General features: G+C 41.0%; 1 protein-coding gene across 1 annotated transcript in view; it reads left to right on the forward strand.

Moving 5' to 3' along the window:
* Positions 1 to 19304, forward strand: part of llgl1 (LLGL scribble cell polarity complex component 1) — a 33220-nt gene extending 13916 nt beyond the window's left edge. Inside the window, exons 3-24 of the mRNA XM_077539945.1 lie at positions 1999 to 2080; positions 2163 to 2323; positions 2616 to 2762; positions 6139 to 6301; positions 6509 to 6644; positions 7013 to 7067; positions 7187 to 7341; positions 7475 to 7695; positions 9305 to 9372; positions 9749 to 9923; positions 10811 to 10915; positions 12376 to 12668; positions 14094 to 14244; positions 14321 to 14459; positions 14544 to 14857; positions 16117 to 16308; positions 16366 to 16438; positions 16515 to 16620; positions 16873 to 16937; positions 17843 to 17978; positions 18065 to 18147; positions 18224 to 19304. Of these exons, the coding sequence (XP_077396071.1) occupies positions 1999 to 2080; positions 2163 to 2323; positions 2616 to 2762; positions 6139 to 6301; positions 6509 to 6644; positions 7013 to 7067; positions 7187 to 7341; positions 7475 to 7695; positions 9305 to 9372; positions 9749 to 9923; positions 10811 to 10915; positions 12376 to 12668; positions 14094 to 14244; positions 14321 to 14459; positions 14544 to 14857; positions 16117 to 16308; positions 16366 to 16438; positions 16515 to 16620; positions 16873 to 16937; positions 17843 to 17978; positions 18065 to 18143 (3016 nt within the window). The 3' untranslated portion in view covers positions 18144 to 18147; positions 18224 to 19304. The remainder of the gene's footprint in view (positions 1 to 1998; positions 2081 to 2162; positions 2324 to 2615; positions 2763 to 6138; positions 6302 to 6508; positions 6645 to 7012; positions 7068 to 7186; positions 7342 to 7474; positions 7696 to 9304; positions 9373 to 9748; positions 9924 to 10810; positions 10916 to 12375; positions 12669 to 14093; positions 14245 to 14320; positions 14460 to 14543; positions 14858 to 16116; positions 16309 to 16365; positions 16439 to 16514; positions 16621 to 16872; positions 16938 to 17842; positions 17979 to 18064; positions 18148 to 18223) is intronic.
* The last annotated feature ends 902 nt before the right edge of the window (positions 19305 to 20206 follow it).

A 20206-nucleotide genomic window follows, 5' to 3' on the forward strand; every position in this document is an offset into this window, starting at 1 on the left:
CCAATCTGCACCTTCAGCTATTTGAGATGCGTGTTGTTTCCTGTCACCCTCGTTTAGTTATTGTAATCACAATACACCCAACTACTTAAGCCCCTATCCCACTGAGTTGCCAGCATTGCCTTAACGTTGCGAAAGTTGCGTTTCGCCAGAGTTCGACAAGGTTCAGAATATGTCGCATTTGTGTTCGGAGTTATTCATAGTTGTTGTCGCAATGCGAATCCATTGTTACTCCAACATGTGCATGTGTTCGTAATTCATTGTAATTTGTCATAAATGTGTCGGCAATGTTCTTTCCAAGGTCCTATTCATAAATTCGCTCTGACGTCCGTACTACAGTGAGAGAGTGTTTGTTTTCAGGCGGAGCGCGCTCCGTTTGGAGAAGTGCGGCTCTGCTTGGAGCAGCACACACATTGAAATCATATTTCAGAAATGAAAAACAAAAAGCTATGTTGGTGACATGTGTTGAACGTATTTTCTACTTTGCCTTTCATGTTTAAAGTGCTCAGTGTGTCCCAACCCACCACGGGCAGCGCTGACAGTCAAGCCAGTGATATTCCTCCAAAACGCAACAAGTTGTTGCCGCATGGTCATAAGGCTATATGAACATTAAGATATCAATGGCATCTTACTCCCTGGGGGAAAAAAAAAGTTTAAGCCGAATAGATGATTAAGTGTCAAAATGATGATATACCATGTATGCTGTCATGTTGAACTTTTTTGTGCAGCGCATCATCGCTATAACATGCATGTGCAGGGGGACAAATGGCCCTGTTTGCTTTGGACTTAGTTCTTGGACAATATTGTGCTCTAAAAATGACCTATGACGTCGTCAAGTATTGACATAATTTAGATATTAGTACTCCTACCCAGTCTAGGTTTTTTATATTCTTCCTTTGAGAAAGAAAGAAAATGATATGTCGCGAAAATGACAGGGACAATAACCTCATATTTTGCAAATTCAACATTCGCAACTTCCAGCAGTGTTCACAGCTCAGTGGGATATCGCGTTAATATAACACAATGTTAGGACTTCGGTGTAAGTGGAAAGGAAGAGATTCAATTTTAATGTATGTAAGAGAATGAAGGAACATGTTTTCATGTTTTTTGTTTTTTTTTGGGAATTGGATTTATGACAATATGTTTTGGTCCAACAGCAAGATCCATTTGCATAGTCTTTTTATTTTTTTATTTTTTATTTATTTATTTATTTATTTATTTATTATTATTTTTTTTATTTTTTTTCCCAGGACTAGATTTCTACATTATTTTAAAGATTACATGGTTGCCAAAAACAGCAAAAGATCACGAAAGTACCTCCACTTGTTCAAATAGCACTCTTTGCTTGAATAGGCATGTTGTCCCGTGAGGTGCTGTCGGTAGGTACACTTTACTGTTACCAGTACCACCTTGTGAAGTGTTCATCACAACTCACCGGCCAGACCGGAAGGGACATTTGTGGAGCTGGTGGGGGCACGTAGGACAAATACAAACGAGTAGTGTTCTGAAAACCCATAAAACTCAGATCCTATAATTAGTGACTGAGCCGCTCATCCAGTATCGCAAACGTGCATTGGTTACAGACATCCAAGTAATCCAGATCAGTCCCAAGTGATTATGTGAAGCTTTTAGTCCAATTTCTTCCAATTCACATTGGTTGTTTACATGGCTTCACTGGTTTTTATTTTTTTTCCTACAGTTGTGCCTAATTCACTCAACAAAAATTGCTCTGATTACATATGCACAGTGGTGTTATTTTAGCCATTTGCGTCAGCTGGTGTTGGAAATTGCTGTGAGCTTTCTTTGGCGCTCCAATGACCTCTCTACTATTACATTTAAATAGCATGTTTCATTGCCTTTACAGCTCACAATTACCCCTTGATACTGTCTTCACAGTGGGGCCCTCACAATCACACCCAGTGATGGTAATAAATGTTTTTGGGTTTGTTCCTCCCCCCCGAACAAAATGATTTGGGTGTATCATCTTAACGATATACTCAGTTATGGGGCACCTGGTGTGGAGTTCACAGGACTACACAAGGACACTACTGCAGTCATACAAATTCACTTCCTGCCAGGACAGGTAAGCACAAAGCCAGTCTTGTTTGCGTCATGCTCATTAATATTGATAAAAATGTACTAATTTGTGGTGTCGTGTGTCACAGGGTCGCCTGTTGTCACTTCTGGATGACAATACCATTCACTTGTGGGAGCTGACTGCGACAGTCCCCAGGCAGGTGGGAGGGGTTAAGAGAGAGGGTGTGGTCATTCTACAGGAAGTGGGCAGCTACAGCCTTCCAGGAAGACCAGGCATTGAGAGCTGCAGGTAATGATGACCATTTTGTATTTGCTTCATTTGTGCTGTAGGTTGTAAACGGAACGGCTACAATAGATTGTAAAGAGAACTGTGTCAATGTTTTGTACCAAAAACAAGCATGAGGCTTCAAATAACTTTGCCTAAGCAGCATCCATGATAATCATTAGGATGCTGACACTGTCATCAAGAAGCAAAAAAAGGCCAGAAGCACTTAGATCCCATCCTATTCCCCCCTGAAGAGTGAACCACTTTGTGACGACAATGGTTGTATGCTCATCTCACCTCTCCCTTTTACCTCCAGTACTACACGAGTGACTGTCCTCCTCCTGCTGAGGTCTTGTGACCTTCTCTGCATTGGAACAGAGGGTGGTGGCGTCTACTTCCTGCATTTGCCCAGTCTGTCACTTATAGACGGACAAACATTGCTCCAGGATCGGGTCACACAGAGGTAAGACTGTTGCAAATGTGACTTCATGATAGGCAAGCTTAAGAAATGAATGAGAAATTGTGAAATGGAAGTCCACTCCTGGTATGATTTTCAAGTTTCAAATTGGTAGCATTCACAACTCCAAACAGAACAGGTTTCATAAAAGTTGAGGAAATGGTCTGATTTTTGTTTTTATTTTTGTTCTTTTGTGCAAGAATGTAGATTATCCAATGCTGTGTGCGTGATTGAATCGCAGTTGCTTAGGTGTCTTTGTTGTTTCCTTTTAAAGGGGAAGTCAACCCAAAAACGTTTTTTACAATAGTACAGTGTTTCCGCTCAGAATTTTGTCAACAGCGGCGCTCGACATCGGTCGACTAAAACGCGCCATGTTATTGTCGCATGGTTGCGAAAACAAACGGGTTGCAGGAACAAAGCAGTGACTTTGGTTCTACTTTATTCATCGAACAATGAATGTACTCAGGTGATCAGTCTTCATTCACAAATCCATCAAAGTCCTCATCTTCTGTAACCGAATCGAACAGCTGAGCAATTTCGCCTTCAAACATGCCAGTTTCCCGCTCGTCATTATAGGAGTCAGTCTCTTCGAAATGCGGCTGTTTAGCAATGATGCCGGCTTTCGCAAGCTCAGGCGTCTACAATCTGTTCACAGACTGTGGCGTACTCACCCGATGCTGCCTCCCAGGTGTGTGTGTGTTCGCCGTCTCTTATCCAGCGCACGAAGGCTGCCAAGTTTACACCAATGTCCAGCAGTTGGACACTTGGAGTTACTTCGTTAATCCTCACAGAATGATGACAAAGCACGTGTGCGTTGTGGATCCGCTCCGCTCAGGCTTGACTTCGTGCTCGGTGGACACGTCCATTTCGATTTATTTTTCTTGCTTCGTCCACTGATGTAGAATTCTCTCCTGCCTAAATGTACAAACACATAACTGGTTGCAGTTTAAATTGTGCCTCGTAAGCATGTGTCTCTATATTATCTCTCTTTTTATTTACTTTCTCGTTTAATCTCCACATTCAAGTACGTACAGCCTCAACTCTCTTCCGCGTTCTTCCTGCATGCATGCTCCAGTCACACGTCATTCACAGTGGCTTGAGGAAGCAGCCAACCAGGAACGAGCGCCCACCAATCAGAAACGTGCAGTGGCACAGAAAATTTGCCCCGAATCTTGGCTGGAAGGTTAACGTCTTCGGAACTCAGCGCACAGAAAAGGCTTACTTTTTTTTTTTTTTTTTTTTTTTTTAACTGGCTTGTAGGGGCGGCGGGTAGAATTGAAGGAGCGGTGCTGTGCCGCAGCTGAATGAATACAACTAACACGCTGTAGTATGTACTATATAACTGAACTGGTCTAAACACAGTATTCTGATTAATATTGCATTTGTGGAATATTAATTTACCAGCAAATCCGCCCGTTTTTATCTATCTCAGCAGGCGGCCAGTTTTCTGAAAATGACAACCCAGTACCTACGGACTCAAGTAACAACCAATCACGGTTCAGCTCAGGTAACAGGTGAACCGTGATTCGTTGTTACCCGAGTCCTTAGCAATGCGATGGCATTTTCAGTTTGCAACAAGTGTCAAAATGGCCGCTCCCTGAGATAGATAAAACAGGTGGATTTTGATGCTTAATTAATATTCCTCAAACACAAACAGATAACCATGTTTAGACTAGTGGAGCTACAAACAAACAAACAAAAAACCAACTGTAATAATAATGAATATTTGATTTATTAGTGTGTCCAAGTGCAATAATGCTAATTAGCACACAGTGAGTTGATCCAACTTGCTTAACTTTTACAATAATTTACAAAGTCTTTTACAAATTGTGACAAGACATGCACACAAACAAATCCAATTTATCAGGAACTTAGAGTATCTAGTGGTCTTGGATACCACTAGATCTGCCCCTACTGCTCCCAAATTCACACCCAAAACATTTTCTCCCAAAGCATTTTCTCACTTGCTTGTTAAGCTACAATTCATATCACGCTAGCAGTCTCAGCAGTAAGAAAAATAGTACAAGCATGCACCAGTTTGGTGTTATACTAGCCATTTTCATGTGTTTTTTTTTGTTTTTTTTTACTCCTTTGTGCAAACTGTTTGGTTGTTGCAGTTAATGCAACTAAAGTATTGATGTTTTTTTTTTTTTTTCTTGCATGTGAAGGCAGCCATGTTTATTTTTATTGGGTCGGCTTTTGTTGCTGCACTGGTGATGTCGAAGTGTTTCTGTACTGTGTGACTGTCTGACTGGTCCAGCTAACCCTCATTAAGCGGCCTTGTAGAAGGAAGTGGGCAGGACAGCGGCCTAATGAGGACCCTGATAAGGATGTGTGTGTGTGTGTGTGTGTGTGTGTGTGTGTGTGTGTGTGTGTGTGTGTGTGTGAGAGAGAGAGTGTAAAGGATGGGAGGTTGCACACAGTAAGGCTTTGTACCAGCTGCCAGCACGTAATGTTCCGGTTGGGGAAGTGTTTCAGCTGAATATACAACACGTAGACGCGCACACACACACACACAGGCTCATCCCAGAGTCCCTCTAGCAGGATGCTGGATTCCCTAAAAATACTTATAAAGACAATGGAATTGTGTGTTAGGGAAGTTTCTGCCTCTATAGCTTCCGGAAAGGATCTTCCTTGAACCCTACCAAAGCGGTTGGATGTCTGTTCGTGTGTGTGTGTGTGTGTGTGTGGGGGGGGGGGGGGGGGGGGTGTATGGAGACGGAGATAGATAAAGAGAGAGGCATGCAGACTTTTGTTTCTTTTTGCCATGATTGTGTCCAGCAAAGAGCTCAGAACTACAATGTTTTCATGTCTCTTCCCAAATTGTTTTGATTTAAGTCCTCCTCCACTCTCCAACCACTGTTTCCTCCCACTCTCTTCCCCGTCCTATGCTGAGGGAATCCTCCAACATCTCGAGGGTGTGTCTTGTTGAACATTCCTCCGTTGCCTCAGAGGAATGTCTTGTTGGCGAGGTCCGGCGGCTCAGATCCTGCTTATTATCGACCTCACTGGTCTTGCTGGAGGAGCAACCTCAAATAGCATTCACGCAATAGCTCCATCATCTGCTTTTATTTGTTTGTTTTTGGTAGAAAAAGTGCAGAATTTTTATCTAGGTGCAAGTTAGCATGAATTCAAATAGGCAGACATAGTAGAACATTTATAATTGTGGGTAAAGTGTTTCATGTGTGGATTGTGAGGATACGCAGTCCAGAAAATGGGTTGATATTTTAAATAATGTAATATCATGTGTCTCTGTTCACTGGTAGGAGTCCTTTGATCTTGAGATTACACTCATTGTCAGTCCATTTATTTTGACTTGTAAATATTTCATTTTTACAACTGAAGGTTACAGATAACAGTATGTTGCTGTTATTGCTTCCAGCCTGCCAGAAGACTACAGATGTGGGAAATCATTAGGGCCTGTGGAATCTCTTCAGGAGCATCCTCGGCAAGCAGGGAAGTTTCTAATTGGCTACAGCCGAGGCCTGGTGGTCCTGTGGGATGTGAGCAGCCGCCAAATAGAGCAGCTCTTCCTCGGCAAGCAGGTACTAAAGCAAACTCAGCAAGTGCTCCGTTTCTTTCTTCTTTTTTTTTTCTCCATTTACAGCGGCATTCCCGCCATATCACATTTTGCAAGTTACTGAACTGAGAGCAAACATTTGTCTGTTCTTTGGGGAAAAAAGAATTCTTAAGGACAAGAAATGTGTTGCAATATGAAACCATGCCATACATTTCATGTAAATCCTCTACAGCAACTGGAGAGCCTGGTGTGGGAATGCTCGGGAAACTTATTTGTCAGCTCTCATAGTGATGGCGGCTACTCCGTGTGGACTGTTGCCAACGGTGATGGCAACAATCAGCAGCCGGTGTCCTCCACCATCCCATATGGTGAGAAATGCTCACATGTGTCTGTGTTGACCAGCTGGAAATTTACATTTGAAGCATGTGAAAAGTGCGTGGTCAGCTTAATGGGCAATGTGCTTCCATTTGAATGTATTCGAATGAATACAGCATAGTGACACATGCTTCTGGCAGGGCTTGTTTCACACACGTATTCATGCCTCATCTGTCTCTCGAGTTTGATGAGATTCTTCCTTGTTAATTTTTTTCTTACAACAAAGTAAATTAGGTGTAAGAGCAATAAAAATAGTACATGAGCAAAATATAAACCACTTATTTGAACGTAGTATGCTATGTTTCAATGTTTTCTCAATATATTAGCAGGGATATTTTATGTTTATGATGTATCTTTTCAGGTCCTTTTCCCTGCAAAGCTATTAACAAAATCCTATGGAGGACAACAAAGACTGGGTGAGTTTTGCGCATATTAGGATGGGCGTACTGTTACAATAGAGAACAATTATCATGAACTCCATTCTTTGAAGTTTCCAAGATAAGGTTGACAACTGACTAATCCCACAACTCTGTAGGTCACCAGTCTTGTTGTACAGTGGTGGGATGCCTCGAGCCAGCTATGGCGACCGGCACTGTCTGACCATTCAGCAGGACAAAGACCACGTCACCCTGGACTTCACCTCCCGGGTCATTGACTTCTTTACGGTCCACAATGTTGAGCAAGGCAAAGGTCAGGGGACTACCAAACATTAACATGGCCAAGTGTTGTATTCACCTGTGTTGACTGAAACTTCCGAATGCTTGTTGTTGAGCTATACTACAGCAACTGACATCATAGATTGAAGGGCTTCTTCTCTTTCTAGAGTTTGATGACCCATCTGCACTGGTGGTCTTGCTAGAAGAGGAGCTGGTTGTGATTGACCTCCAGACTCCCGGTTGGCCTTCTATGCCCACTCCCTACTTGGCTCCTCTCCACTCGTCAGCCATCACATGCTCATGCCACATAACCAGCGTTCCTCCCAAACTGTGGGAAAGGCTAGTCAATGCTGGCAAAGCGCAGCAGGGCCACCAACACGCACCCAGGGTGAGAGGTCACGATTTACTTCACTGAGATGCATAGGTGTCATTTTGACCTGTCGTCAAAGGGTACACAATAATTATGCAACGCACCGATCTCAGTTTGCCCATGTTCAAGGTTCCATAGTTTCTAGTTCGGTCTACAGTGAATGGGAAATTCCAAAAATTAGCCCCCCCCCCCCAAGAACAAAATGCAAATTATTTTGGGGACTTATCTCATGTTTTTAGTTTGTTACAGTGGACTCCGGGCTAATATTGTATGGCTGTAATGTACGGCTGGGCGATATGGCCAAAAAATAAAATCTCGATTTTTTTGCAGTCATTCAGGACGATTACGATTTTAATCGATTTTAACCTAATAAATCCAACAAATGTTTACTTAAAGGTTTCATTTATTCAAAAATAACTCCTGTGCAAAATGTTCAGACACCAGTAACGTATACTGATTCTAGATCAGTTTTAAGGCAAAATTACATCACATAAAAGCATTTGGATGTAACAAAACATAAGAACAACAGCTTTTAATCATCCAGAAGACAAAATTCGATTTCACGATTTAGCAAATTTTCAACGATTCGATTTTTTTAAAATGACGATGTATCGAATTAATTTGAACATCATGCAAATCATAACTTGCGATTGTGATTGGTTAGTTAAGATCCAATCATGAACCAGAAGTGTTGGCATCATCCAAATTCTGTTTTATTGGTTTAGACATGAAAATGTCATGTCCACTGCAACCACATGTGTCTGAAGTGGTTAATTATACTTCAACTACTCTTGTATTGTTTTGGCTGTATATTATTGGTATACTGGCTGGCGACCAGTTCAGGGGTTACCCCGCCTACTGCCGGAAGCTAGCTGGGATAGGCTCCAGCACCCCCGCGACCCTTGTGTGGCGTAAGCGGTCAAGATGATGGATTGTTGGTATAGTGGTGCACCATTTCATTTGTTTGGATAGTAGGCAAGGCTAAGTCTGTAAATTGGTTTATTGAGGATTTAGGGATTTTCTGTCGCAGTAAAGATGCAGCAAGTATCTTAACCTATGAACTTTTACTACCAAGCCACTCATGCATTTAGTTGTATTGTAAAAGTAATCTGCTTATACTTGGCACATTACACACCTTCATGTGAATACATTTCTTTTATTAAGCAGCGTTTTAAAACCTGGCTGTGATGTGTTTTTGAGCCAAAACAAAAAATGTGTTACCTTAGTGAATGAATTTTGGGATGACTCCATCTTGCAGTGTTGTTGAGCCAGCTATTAGTGAACAAGAGGGCATTGGCAGTTAAAAGCTTTGCAGAGACTTTGCAGCTTTGATCAGCTGTTTCATCAGTGGCACATTTGCACAAACACACTCGCACTTGCATGCTCATAAATCAAAGTCTACTTTCTGCGCAAAGCCAAATCGGATACACGCACTAAGAGGACAAAGCGGACTAAAGCTTTGTCTGCTCCGAGGATGCGCTTGCTCATATATTCGTGTCTGTGAATCAGAGCTTCTGCACTTTGATCTGTAGTCACAATAGAGTGTCAGTTTGAATAATGTATACATTATATTTGTGCGCTGCTTTTTCTAGCTGGGTATTCTAATCTATCGTTTTTGTTTGTGAAGAGCTGGCCCATATGTGGAGGGAAAAACCTGTCTCCTCCTCCCAAACAACAAGAGCTGCTTTTGACAGGGTACTTGCACACACACACACGCATACACATGCACAGACATGCATGGTGATTTTCAACTCATCAACTCTGTCATGACAAATTGGTGTATAGATTTCTCACATTGAGCCACAAGGAATTTCATTCGGCAGCATTTGCAAGCTGAAATCTTCCTGCATTTCCATGGCAACGATTAACAAGCACACTTATAAACAGAGGCACATGTTTAGCAGAGGCAGTATTGGAAGTGAAACATCTGGGCACATTAGAATTTGGGGAGATGCCCACAAATAGGGGAACATTTGAAAGGATTCAGAAAATATTGGCCACTCTAATCACTTTCCAACTTGAGCACCATCCTCGCAAATCATTGTTGTTTTGTCCCAACGTGCGTTTGCAGACACGAGGATGGCACCGTGCGTTTCTGGGACGCATCCGGGATCGCTCTCACGCCGCTGTACAAACTGAGCACGGCCAACGTCTTCCACACGGACTGCGACCCCTGCGATGAGCCTCAGGACCCTTGCGATGACCCCGACATGCAGCAGGAGGAGGAATGGCCTCCCTTCCGGAAGGTGAGAACGCAGTAGATGAAAGTGGAAGAATGAGCCAATGTCTCTCGGGAGCAATGTGAGAATCAAAAGAGTCCGGCTCGCCTGCAACTCGGTGGCCTCATTTCTCATCAGATTGGTTTCATGTGTTTGGTTTTCAGAAAACACGCCACATGTTTTTCCTGCTATTAGAACGTGATTCTAAGGGGAATATGTGCTCTAGAATGTTCTGTGTTTTTTTTTTCCAACAACAGGAGTGATATCTGCTGACTTGGTGTTGACAGGAAATGAAGATGGAAGCACTTGCTTAATATTGAAATTGAGTGGATGCACATCATTGTCAGTGTTTGTGTAGATTTCAGTAAGACTGTCAAGACCCTTCTGCCCAACATTACAGCCTGTCTGAAATGTATTCCATGGTCTTTGTGTCTTCATATTCAACACCTGTGTTTTCATATTCCTTTTACTTCCCACACACTCGCCAACATGCATGCAAACACACGCTTATCTGCTGTATCCTGTGGTAACTGCGCCGTATGTTCAGGAATGGGGCCCTCTAATGGGATGAGTGTCTTTTCCTTCCCCCCCCCCCCTCAGTAATGAAAACCAGACCCATCACCCCACTTTTTTTGTGACCAAGTTCCAGGCGATTCTATTGGAATTAATGGTGTGTATGAGGGGAAGGAGAACATTGTTGGTGTGTTTGGCCAAAAATGGAAGTTGCTGTAGATTGAGGAGGTGGACAAGAGTCCAAATGTAGTTCAGTTTAGTTGGGGGTCCTCTTTGTACCCATTTCCTCAAACTCCTGTTTATTATAGATTATGTAACTGTAGGTGAGTTCCACATGGCTCCCATCTGTGCCCTTTTGTATTTGAGGCACACAAGTGAATGTCTCAATTTTATGTGTCTAGGTGGGCTGTTTTGACCCATATAGTGACGACCCCCGCCTGGGCATTCAGAAGATCAGCCTATGCAAGTACAGCAACAAGTTGTTGGTGGCAGGCACCGCTGGCCAGGTAAGTTAGAACACAATGCTAGTCTTGCAACATTTAAAGGGGATGTCAACCTGAAATGTTTCTTTACAAAGATATGTTCTATGTTAGCCCCACTAGTCTAAACACCCTATCCTGATTAATATTGTGTTTGTGGAATAAACTCGAGCTGGGTATTGATTCTAATTTCCTGATTCGATTTCGATTCACAAGAGTTCAGTTTGATTCAATTCCAATATATTATATTATATATTGATTAATTATGGATCATCCATTCTTCTTAAATATCAAGGACATGATAAAAACTCCACCAACATTAAATCTTGTGGAGGAAATAACTGCTTATCTGATTTAGTCTAATGAAGGTAACATGCTACATAAACATTGACATCAGCGATGAAAATATGAGATGAAAATATTTTCATAATTCTAATTTAATTGTGAATGTAAATTAAAGATTATGAATTGTCTGAAAGTGTGAAAGTCAGGTCTTTCATAAATGTAAGAAAGTACTTTTAAATTCATGTGAACAGTACATTTCAAGAAAACAATATACAAAAATGTTCTTATGAATTTACGGAGAAAAGAGATTAAAATAATTGATTCATAGTTTTATTAATTGATATCAGGTGCAAAGGAAAATCGATTTGATTTTGATTATTATTTTTATTTTATTTTTTTAAACCCTACCTTAGAATAAACCAGCGATTCTTATCCATCTCTATTTTGCGACTTCTATGTTAACTGAAATTGCCATCACAGTTGCTCGGGCAACGACCAATCATGACTCGCCTGCCTGAAGCTGAGCCGTGATTGGTCTTTTTTTTCTGTCTTTTCTTTCTTTCTTTCTTTCTTTCTTTCTTTCTTTCTTTCTTTCTTTCTTTCTTTCTTCTTCCTTTTTTCTTTTTTTCTTCTTCCTTTTTTCTTTTTTTCTTCTTCCTTTTTTCTTTCTTTCTTTCCTTCTTTCTTTCTTTCTTTTTTTCTTTCTTTCTTTCTTTCTTTCTTTCTTCTTCCTTTTTTCTTTTTTTCTTCTTCCTTTTTTCTTTCTTTCTTTCTTTCCTTTTTTCTTTTTCTTTCTTTCTTTCTTTCTTTCTTTCTTTCTTTCTTTAAATCTTCAGCTAAACCATTGAACAGTTTTGACGAAATATAATAAAATAGAGAAAGATCATTGGGAGACATTGTGCGTTTCTAATTGTAAAGTCAAATGAGCTGCAGATTATGCCTCTTTTTTTTAATTTTTTTATTTTTTTTGCTCATGAGTGTAACAGTCGTTTTGTGTGAAACATAAGTGATACTCCTTGAGAGAAATTTGTTATCCTTGGGTTGAGTCCAAACATCTTCACGGCTCTGTGTTTTGTCAGCAGTGAGCAGTTTTGACCTGTTCAATATTTCAACATTTATTGTGTAACATTTCCACTTGCTTGATATCCAGCAGACCCTCGTTGTGTTACTAAGTGAGCCTGCGTGCTTTCCGCCTCCCTCAGGTGATCGTGCTGGGTCTGAGCGACGAGTGCTCGGACCACACGGTGGACGTCTCTGTGGTGGATCTGCTGCACGACAGGGAGGGCTTCACGTGGAAAGGTCACGACCGACTGGAGCCGCGCCTCAAACCCGCCCCCTTCCCTCCGGGCTTCCAGCCTCAGGTGCTGGTGCAGTGCATGCCTCCAGCTTCGGTCACGGCTGTGGCACTGCACGCCGAGTGGAACCTCATCGCTTTCGGAACCAGTCATGGCTTTGGCCTCTTTGACTACCACAGGAGAAATGCCGTCTTGGCCAGGTAGTACGGTATTGGACTATTGCAGGGGTTCGCAACCAGAAGTTCCTGGAAACATTATTATTTTTTTTTTAAACACATTTCTTTTTATATATTTTTTAGATAAAATATGCTTTAAATTAATTAATGGGTTATGTGTACAAATCATAAGAATAATTATTATTAAATATTCAAAAATGTCCATATTTTTAATTGTCAGAAAAAGAGATGAAAAGTGGATTTAAAAAAAAAAAAATTGTCCAAAAAGTTCAAAAAAAGTCAATTTACATGAAATTCCATGAAATTTCCAAAAGTCGGAGAATTCAATAAAAAGGTGGAAAAGAAAACATTAAAAAAAATAACCATTAAATGTCCAAAAACATAAGGCAGAAAATTACCATAAAATGTCTGTAGAATTGCCAAAAAATAGGTCAGAAAATGATTTAAAAGAAAGTATAAAAAAAAAAAAAAAAAAAAAGTTTAAAATATAACTATAAAATGTTCAAAAGCAAAAGAACTCCTGGTCTTGGTTTTTTTTTTTTTTCTTAAACACATTTATTTGTATATATTTTTTAAATAAAATATGCTTTTAAATGAATGGTTTAGATGCAATAATAATGAAATATTCAAAAAGTATTTTTTTTTTAATTGTCAGAAAAAAAGAGACAAAAGGTGCATAAAATTTAAAAAACAAAAAAAAGCTAAAAATGTCCAAAAAGTGACTATAAGATGTTTGAAAAGGAAGAGGAAAAACAGTCAATTAACATGAAATTCCATGAAATTTCCAAAAATGTCAGAAAATTCAATAAAAAGGTGGGAAAAAAAACGTTCAAAAAAATTGCCATAAAAAAACAAAAACAAAAGGCAGAAAATTACTATAAAATGTCTGTAGAATTGCCAAAATAGTCAGAAAATGATTTTAAAACAAGGCAAAAAGAATTGTTTAAAATATAGCTATAAAATCTCTCAAAGCAAATGAAGAAATCCCCCAAATTACCATACAATCTCTACAAATTTGCAAAAAAAAATCGATAGATTGATAGCAAAAAAGTGAAAAGGCAGAATTGAACCTCCAATCACCCCACCACCCAAAATAGCCATAAAATGTCCAAAAACGGAAGAAGAGAAGCAGAAAACTGAAAAAAAGATGTCCATAATATTACCAAAAATGTCAGAAATTTGACATAAAGGCTGAAAAGTCTAAAAGTGTATGATAAACTAAGTATGAGACATGTCACCAAAAAATCAAAAGCATAAGATAAAAGATGCTTAGATGGATGCTGCATATTTTTCTGTTATGGTGCAGCAGCGCTAGGCAGATTACTTTTTATTACTTTGGCCTAAAATGGCTCTTTTGACCATAAAGGTTGCTGACCCCTGGACTATTATGTACAAAGAAAGTACGTTTTTGTTATATTCTAACTCCTGCTCCTGTTGTATCTCCTTTAGATGTACCTTACACCCTAATGACTCCCTGGCTATGGAAGGTCCTCTCTCTCGAGTCAAATCCTTGAAGAAGTCCTTACGGCAGAGTTTCCGGCGTATCCGCAAGAGCCGAGTGTCTGGGAAGAAACGCAGCATTGGCGCACCCACCAGCAAGGTGCGTGCTCGTCCGTCTTGCTACCATGTGACTCATGATGGCCTCCAATGAGATTCCATGGCTTGTGCATGTGAAGGTCCAAGAGGCCAACGCTGCCCTTGCTGAGCATGAAGAAATGGCCCCCATCCAGCGACGGATCGAACCTCGATCAGCGGACGACTCGTTGTCGGGCGTTGTTCGATGTCTGTGCTTTGCCGACACCTTTCTGCGTGACGGTGTGTTGAGTTTTCTCGTTGGGTCTGTTGACTGCAAATGGAAACAAGTGTTGCAGCTTTTTAATGGCGCCAACTGTGTACCAGGCACACACCACGGACCCACGCTGTGGGCCGGCACCAACTCGGGCAGCGTGTACGCTTACGCTCTGGAGGTACCCGGCGTGGGCTCGGGCCGGGCTTCCGATCGGGGGCTCGCCGGTGAGAGCGCCGCCTGTGTGGAGGCCGTGTTGGGCAAAGAGATCCAGCTGATGCACAGAGCTCCCGTGGTGTCCATCAGCGTGCTGGATGGACGCGCGAAACCTCTACCGGAGCCTTACGAGGCCTCACAAGACCTCGCCATCGCTCCCGATATGTCCAATCCTCATTCTGTGCTCATCGCCTCAGAGGAACAACTCAAGGTAACATCTAAATACTACTGAAGAGGATTAGGGCCAATAAAGAGAAACAAAAAAACAAAAAAAAAAATGGTTGGCACTGGCACGATTCTGACTTTATTCTCCGAATTCTGACTCTAAAGTGAGAATTCTGACTGGAATCTCAGAATTAAAGTCACTTTAAAGTAGGGGTGGGCAATATGACGATATTAGATCGTTAAATGAAACGTGAGGCTCACAATCTGCATTCAAGGCCCGTTCAGACCATAGGAAACTACATAACCCGCAATCCACTCACAAGGGTTGATAACTTGTTACAATATTGGCCATTATTTATAAAACATGCTTATCACTTTGCAGTTTGTTTTAACTTTTTGCCTTTACATGCTCCTCTCTTCTCTCTCTCTTTTTTTTTTTTTAAACCATGAATTTATACCAAGTTGTTTTTTTTGTTTTTTTTTAAACCATGAATTTGTACCAAGTTGTTTTTTTTTTTAAACCATGAATTTATACCAAGTTGTTGCTGTTTTTTTAAACCATGAATTTAGACCAAGTTGTTTTTTTTTTTTTTAAACCATGAATTTATACCAAGTTGTGCACTTTAAGACATTCGCTATTTTGAATACACTATTTGAAAACAGAACTAACTTTTACTGTTTTGCTGCTTTATAATAAATATTTGTCTTTATAAAAGGTATTTATTAGTGTTCATTTTCACATACCAAGTGTATCCTTAATACCCTAGTATTTTATTCAGTAGTCTAATTTTTATTTCATATTAATTAAAAAAAAATTGAGATAAAATCGAAATTGTGATTTTTACAATTTAAAAATTGTGATATTCAATTTTTGCTAGATCGCCCACCCCTACTTTCAAGTCAGAATTCTGAGAATAAAGTTGGAATTCTCACTTTAAAGTCAGAAAGACAGAATTCTGACTTTACTCTCCGAATTCTGACTAATCACAGAATTAAAGTCAGACTTTAAAGCCAGACTTTTGAGAATAAAGTGAGAATTCTGAAAATAAAATCCGAATTCTGACTTTAATTATAGCATTAAAGTCAGACTTTAAAGTGAGAATTCTGAGAATAAAGTCAAAATTCTCACTTAAAGTCAGAATTCTGACTTTAATCACAGAATTAAAGTCAGAATTCTGAGAATCCTGCAAACACACTTCACTGGCCCTAATCCTCTTGCGTAGAATACAGTGCAAGTTGGTGTCTGTATGGTATATAAACAAAAGGGTAACATCAAATTGGAAGTCACTGTCTCTCTTGTTGCAGGTGTTCTCTCTGCCTAAGGTGAGCGCCAAGACCAAATTCAAGCTGACGGCTCACGAGGGCTGCCGGGTGAGGAAGGTTGCCCTGGTGGTCTTCAGCTCCACGGCTCAGGAGGACTACAGCGAGCACACGCTGGTGTGTCTCACCAACATGGGCGACATGCACCTCTTCAGCATACCTGGCCTCAGACCACAGGTAGGCTTATTTGTCCTTGTTTTACGCAAAAAGAAAAAAAGCATCTTTCGTTTTTAGGTGCGCTATGACTGCATCCGCAAGGAGGACATCAGTGGCATTGCATCATGCGTCTTTACCAGAAACGGTCAAGGTGAGGAGAAAATGATACTCCATCGTCAACATTCCGAGCACGACTGTCTAACGATTGTTTGCGTGCGTGCGTGCAGGCTTCTACCTGATCTCGCCCTCGGAATATGAGAGGTTCTCCTTGTCCGCGAAGGTCTTCACTGAACCACTCTGCTCGGTTGCACTGGAGCGACTCACGCTGGCCAGGTAGCACACACAGCTTACTCGAGCACACAAGAAAAGGCTGTTAGCTTCATGCTAATGTGAAATACAAATAATGTGTTAGGTCCCAGGATTGCTCACATTGGACGCCATTTTAGAAATGCTGTCCTCAGTTGAGCGCCACCTTCGGGCCACTAGCGAAACTGAAGAATTAAAAGAAAACACTCGGACTGCTCCCGCTCTTGCAAACGTAAAGCACGTGTGTGCATGTGTGTGTGTGTTGATGTGTCTCCTCAGCGATGGCACGACGGCGCTGCCGCAGGCCAATGGAACACACAAGAACCAGACGGCACAGGCTGAAGGTATTGCACACAATTTTCTACTGTTTTTATTCTTTTTTTTTTTTTTTTTTTTGTCTCCACTCCATTTTCTTTCTCTCCTCACTGCTGGGGACCTCTTCAACTCTGCCCAATTAGGGGACCCCTCTGGTCTCCATGGTGACCATTCAGCATGCCCCAATTGTTAAAATGTTGGATGCATGCTGGCAACAGAACTGCCATTGTTGGAATACTTCATTAATACAGCTACGTTAATATCAACAAATTTGCAAAGAAGGACTGCACTGACACAAAAATGGGTTTGAAATTTTTGTTGTATTACAACTTCAGACTTGTTGAATGATTTTTTCCTAATATGAACGATTTGAGTCCTATTTAGTGACTTTATTGTAATATTACAATTTTTTTTCTTTTAACTCATTCACTCCCAGCCATTTTCACTGAAGCAACCCCCTTTGCTGTTTTACTGGATTTTGACTGATTTTGCAAGGCCCATGGAATATTGTGTTCTATTGCTATAAAAACATGGAACCTACCAAAAGAAAGATTAGTCTATTCTTTCATCATGAAAAAAGTATATTTCTTTCTATTTCCATTTTGCAGCAATTAGCGTTAGAATGTAGCTAAGTTGCATCAATATTCACAAATCTGTTGAAAACAGTGGGGAAAAGAGCTTGTTGTAACATGGCCTTCGCTGATCTTGTATAGTCTGTTGCCACCTGCTGGCTGTTTTTTGTAATAACAGTTGCTTTAAGCAACCTCTTCAGGTCAGAAGCTTCATCAAAGCCTTCTGTATACTCTAGCATAAAAAAAAAAAAGTTTTTGGGAGCAAATGAGTTAACATCACAACATAATCTTAATCAAATTTTACCTTTTTCCCAAAGACAACTATGACTTATTTTTCTCAACTTGGATTTGTTCGCTGGCAGGACAAGCGGAGGAGACCCCCAGCTCGCTGTCCTCTCCCATCTCGGACACGCCCCTGGACTCTCCTCTCAGCTGTGCTGACATCACTCTGGAGTCCACAGGGGAGCTCACCGTGGAAGACGTCAGGGACTTCCTCACGTAAGTGCGCCATCGGAAACCCTGCTCACATTTCAGTTCACCCGAACAGCGACTATGGAATAAACATGTTGTCGTTCGCTGTGCAGCACTGTGGATGAGGAGGAGAACAACCTGAAGAACATTCAAGAGGAGGAAGGACGCCCTCCTGGCATCCTCATCAATTGAACAGGTCAACAATCAAAATGTCGACACACGGTATACAAAGTAGAACTTTGGGTCACATGACTGTCTGCTCCTTTTTACAGGGAAGGGCTCAAGTGGCTGGATGGACTTGATTTCAGTGCTGGACCACAAACGTCTCATCAATCCATCTCAAGTTCACTGTGAAAGCTCCCCGATCTCGGTCTGCAGTCTGGATTCCTCTGAGCCTGAAAGATAGTGGGAGGACTAAATCTCTCCTCCCAACACACACACATAGAACCACTTCCCACTCCCATCCTCTCCACTTAACATAGGACCTTTAACTGCTCACTGTTACTTTCATTCCAGAGGTTGGCGTGACGTGCGTGTAGATTTGTAGGCCAACTGACAATATGGTACAGGCTGGAAGAAAGCCTTATATGGAAGTTGGTGCAGCTGGTTTGAGAAGGTTGTTCTTAATATTACAATGTTCCTGATGGCTTTTGGCGAAGTTTGACGGTGGCGCTGTGGTTGTGAGATTTTTGGACACCATTTAAACACATTGACACTTGAGCAGTGTGTTTACACTGCCACTGTACACAAATCTTATGGCTTAAAGACATGATTTTGTTTCACTTTATTAGCTTCTATTTCTCCTGCAGAGGTTTTGTGGGAAGTGGCAAGTAAGGAAAACGTTGGCTTGAATGCAAAGTGTGTTAGTTGTAAGAGTGTAAAGAATGCATCCATTTGGCTTGCATTGTGGGTAATGTATGCTGGCAGCAGAGCTTGAATCACCAGTTTTTCTTGAACTTTTACTGTGTAAAAACAAATCTATGTATACATACAGTGTCTTTATGTAGGGTAACATATGACATAAGTCACATGTTCAAGCCTAATTAAAAAAAAAAAAAAGAAAAAAAAAAAAAAGCTTCCAGCATCTTTTAATCACAAAACTTACGAGCTTAAAAAGGGACCTCACTACTAACGTATCTAGCTCAACAAGTAGAAATCCTCTCACTCTACCTTTTTAATTGTCATTTTAGTTTTGGTTTGTGTTTTCAATTGACACAAAGTAAACCCTTCCATGTTCCAGCAGTTTTTATTTTTTTCTCGGTCATCCTGTTTTGTGATTGGTATTTTAATAGTATTTAGCATTAGCATTTCAGCTGATGGATTGTGAATGTTAATAAAATGTACTCTAAGTGACGTTGTTGGTTTATTTGCAATGAAACTATTTACTTGGGCGGCACGGTGAAAGAGTGGTTAGCACGTCCGCCTCCCAGTTCTGAGAACTCTGGTTCGAGTCCAGGCTCTGGCCTTCCTGGGTGGAGTTTGCATGTTCTCCCCGTGCCGGCGTGGGTCTTCTCCGGGTACTCTGGTCTCCTCCCACATTCCACAGACATGCATGGCAGGTTAATTGGGCGCTCCAAATTGTCCCTAGGTATGGTTGCGCGTGTGGATGGTTGTTTGTCTCTGTGTGCCCTGCGATTGGCTGGCAACCAGTTCAGGGTGTCCCCCGCCTGCTGCCCAGAGCCAGCTGAGATAGGCGCCAGCACCCCCCGCGACCCTTGTGAGCAATAAGCGGTCAAGAAAATAGATGGATGGATGGACTATTTACCTTGGAAACTCGTTTGCAATCTGTCGAAATTGAGAACTTGTCGCTACCATTTTTCTTTTTTAAGTGTTGTTCCGATATTGATACTGGTATCGGTAGGGGTGCCGATACTGCATTAAAACAGTGGTATTGGTGACTACTCACAAGTAACATGCCGATACCATTAATTCCAATGCTAATATAGAATTTTAGATGCAGCGTCTTGTGTCTTGTGCACGACATTCACTGATATGTGACATGTTCACGACATGCTGATCTAAGATATCCTATTGGCCCTTGAATGCTCTGAACCAATGGCAGGACAGCTTTTTCATGTTAAGGGAAAAAAAAAAAAAAAAAAAACCTTCGGTATCGGCCGATACTGCAAAGCTGGTTATCGGAATCAGTATCAGGACAACACTTTTTTTTGTTTTTTTTATGTTCAGAATTAAATGACTCATTATAAAGCCTTGCTACTTACATACAGCATACAGTAGTAAAGTAACAAGAATGA

Source organism: Festucalex cinctus, chromosome 1, assembly GCF_051991245.1.
Source record: "Festucalex cinctus isolate MCC-2025b chromosome 1, RoL_Fcin_1.0, whole genome shotgun sequence".
Classification (NCBI taxonomy): Eukaryota; Metazoa; Chordata; class Actinopteri; order Syngnathiformes; family Syngnathidae; genus Festucalex; species Festucalex cinctus.